The sequence below is a fragment of the Cynara cardunculus genome, assembly GCF_001531365.2.
Source record: "Cynara cardunculus var. scolymus isolate 2C chromosome LG 2, CcrdV1, whole genome shotgun sequence".
Lineage (NCBI taxonomy): Eukaryota > Viridiplantae > Streptophyta > Magnoliopsida > Asterales > Asteraceae > Cynara > Cynara cardunculus.
The window spans coordinates 60,367,625-60,370,401 of record NC_037529.1 but is presented as its reverse complement, the minus strand read 5'-3'; the positions used below and the strand labels follow the sequence as shown (position 1 = coordinate 60,370,401).

The 2,777-nt window shown below is 32.0% G+C and overlaps 1 protein-coding gene across 1 annotated transcript; it reads right to left on the bottom strand.

Moving 5' to 3' along the window:
- Positions 1-649: 649 nt before the first annotated feature.
- LOC112507922 (NAC domain-containing protein 104-like) lies at positions 650-1,795 on the bottom strand. Its single transcript, XM_025112674.1, has 4 exons — positions 1,740-1,795; positions 1,411-1,655; positions 1,018-1,292; positions 650-785 (listed from the first exon to the last, which is right to left on the bottom strand). Exons 2-4 carry the CDS (start codon positions 1,571-1,573, stop codon positions 651-653), a joined length of 573 nt encoding a protein of 190 aa, XP_024968442.1. The 5' UTR covers positions 1,574-1,655; positions 1,740-1,795; the 3' UTR covers position 650.
- Positions 1,796-2,777: the final 982 nt, after the last annotated feature.

Below are 2,777 nucleotides of genomic sequence, written 5' to 3'. Positions count from 1 at the left end.
AGAATTGAAATGTTACGTGAGTGAAAGTGAAGAGAAGTATGAATAGCAATCTCATATAAATATAACTTTTATCAAAATTTAAATTAAGGGGTCGTTTATCAAACGTTATCCAAACTAGTACTTACTAAGCTATATAATCTTAACCAATCAATATGACTAGAACCAAGAATCTTACAATTGGTAAGACGAAGACAATGATCGAGAGTCTTACCCGGTAAATGAGGAGCGACGGTTTTTACCCGGTTAACGTTTACTAAATAAAATGTTCCATACAATGTCATTTTAATGGATTAAAATCTTATCTAATAAAATAAATAATAATATTAAATTTAAACGATAACGTTTTAAAATTCTTTTATTTGTTGATGTATCATAAAGTGTAAGCCACAATTGGAGGGCTTTGGTGGGTTCTTGCACGAGGCTTTCCCTTTTTCCACATTTTTATGTGTCGTTATTAACACTCATTAATTTACAACCACTAATTAATTAAAAAATCACTTCGTAATTAAAATATCCTTTTCTTTCAAGTTTATATATTTCTTGATAACAAAATAAAGAAAATTGTACACCAACATTAATATATATATATATATATACATATATATATATACATATATATATATATATATATATATATCTAGCTCCTCCCTTTAATTTGGAAAACTAATATCGTCGAAATCATCTAACGACAAAAAAACTTCGTCTAAACACGAAAGCTCCATTCCGTCATCGTTGTCGTCATCATTATCATAGTCATGCTCATACACCCGGCATATTACCCAATCCTGAACCATATATCACAAACGTTACAAAATAAATAAAACCCATTCGATCTTATCATAAAAGAAATAATCACATAATTAAATAACATCGATATAATTCACGTAGATTCATACGTCTATAAACGATTATTTAAATGGTGTTTTATAACATGTATTTTTAAATTTTGAAATAATAAATATTAATTTTTGTTTTTTTTAATTATAATAAAAAAGAATTAGAAGAAATAAAACTTACACTCTTGGAGGTGTCTCTTCTTCTTGATCTAGAAGAAGTAGTAGAAGCATCAGAAACCCTGAATTCTTGCATTATCCAATTGGTTTTGATACCTTCAGGAGCTTCACCAACATGAAACACATAATATTTCTTCACACCAATTCTTTTGCTACCATTTGAACTTACGATTTGTTCATCGCCACCACAAGATTTCCAGAACCCGTTGCTCGTTGCTCGATTCTCATGTGACCTTCTGCTGAAATAATACCATTTTTTCCCTTCCGCCATAGCCTTACCTGCAACCAACACATGATCAAGATTCAAGAACATGCATGCATGTATACATATATATATATATATATATATATATACAGATGAAAATATATAAGTAAAGAAAGAACTGAAGTTATGTACCATCTAAGTCCCAGGGATCACAAGGATAGAGACCAAGATCAGGGATGATATCAGGGTGGTAGGGCAAGAGAGAGGCTTTGCGGTGAAGGAAATGGACCACGAGTTCTTCATCGGTAGGACAGAATCGAAAGCCAGGTGGGAGATTTACATTGGTCTCACCCATCTTAATTTTATTGCTTTGATGGATCGATCGACTTCTTCTTCTTCAAGAAATGATGTGGGGTTTTAAATCAAAGGCTTTCAATCTGGGGATTATATAGTGTTTCAAACATATTTATATACACACACATAAAGTTATATATATATATATAGAGAGAGAGAGAGAGTACATGTGTGTATGTGAGAAGAGTTTACGTCAGATAGAAGTTTCGTATCACCACTAATTAAGAGAGAAAGAGAGAGAGATATGGGTTTTGTATATATCGATTGTGTGTGTGTATGTATATGTATATATGTATATATATATATAGAGAGAGAGAGAGAGAGAGGGGATGTAATTGATTCTGTGGTTAAGGCGGCTATGTATAATGTATGTCGTGAGTTGGGTTGAGTTGAAGTGGGAATTAAAACGGAAGATTTGGAAAGTTAAGAAGCAAGGGGGTGCGTTGATGGTGAAGGGTAATAAAACATGTGGTATACATCTGGGGTTGTAGCTTCTGCAACAACACTTGTAAAACATGCTTTAATTGTTGTACCCTTTGTTTCTTTATCTTATATGTGTATTCATGGTACTACTGTATCTATATCTATATCTATATCTATATCTATATCTATATCTATATCTATATCTATATCTATATCATATCATATATGTGGGTTACCACACAACACTCTGTTTTCTATAGTCTACAGTTATAATCTTTAATTGATCCAAAATGATATGGGGTCATCTTCCAAGGCAAATATACGTAAAATAGAGCGGAAGTTATAGTGAAAAGCGTAAGAAGAGATATGAATTTTTGATCACTTTTAATGTTTTGTCTACTTATGAATTACGCTTTAAAAGAGAATTGATCTGATGCATTTTATTAGTGTTGATATTCAATTAGGATTGATCCAAATGTGGAGGTCTCTTCTTACGCTTCTCACTGTAACTTATTTTCTCACCCGAACTTATATATACACAGAGGGGTGTTATTATACACCCTCTACCATTCATACAACCTATGCAACCTTAATCTAAACCATTCATTTTTTAATCAATGATCCAGATTAAATTCATGGCATAATTGTAATAAAATTGAAGTTGGGAAACACGCACTGCATATATTGAGGGCAAATAAGGGTAAAATTGGAATTGGGGATTTCATCTATTCGAAGAAAGGATGCTAAGAGATTACGAACGCGAGAATCACTCTCGGTTGTAT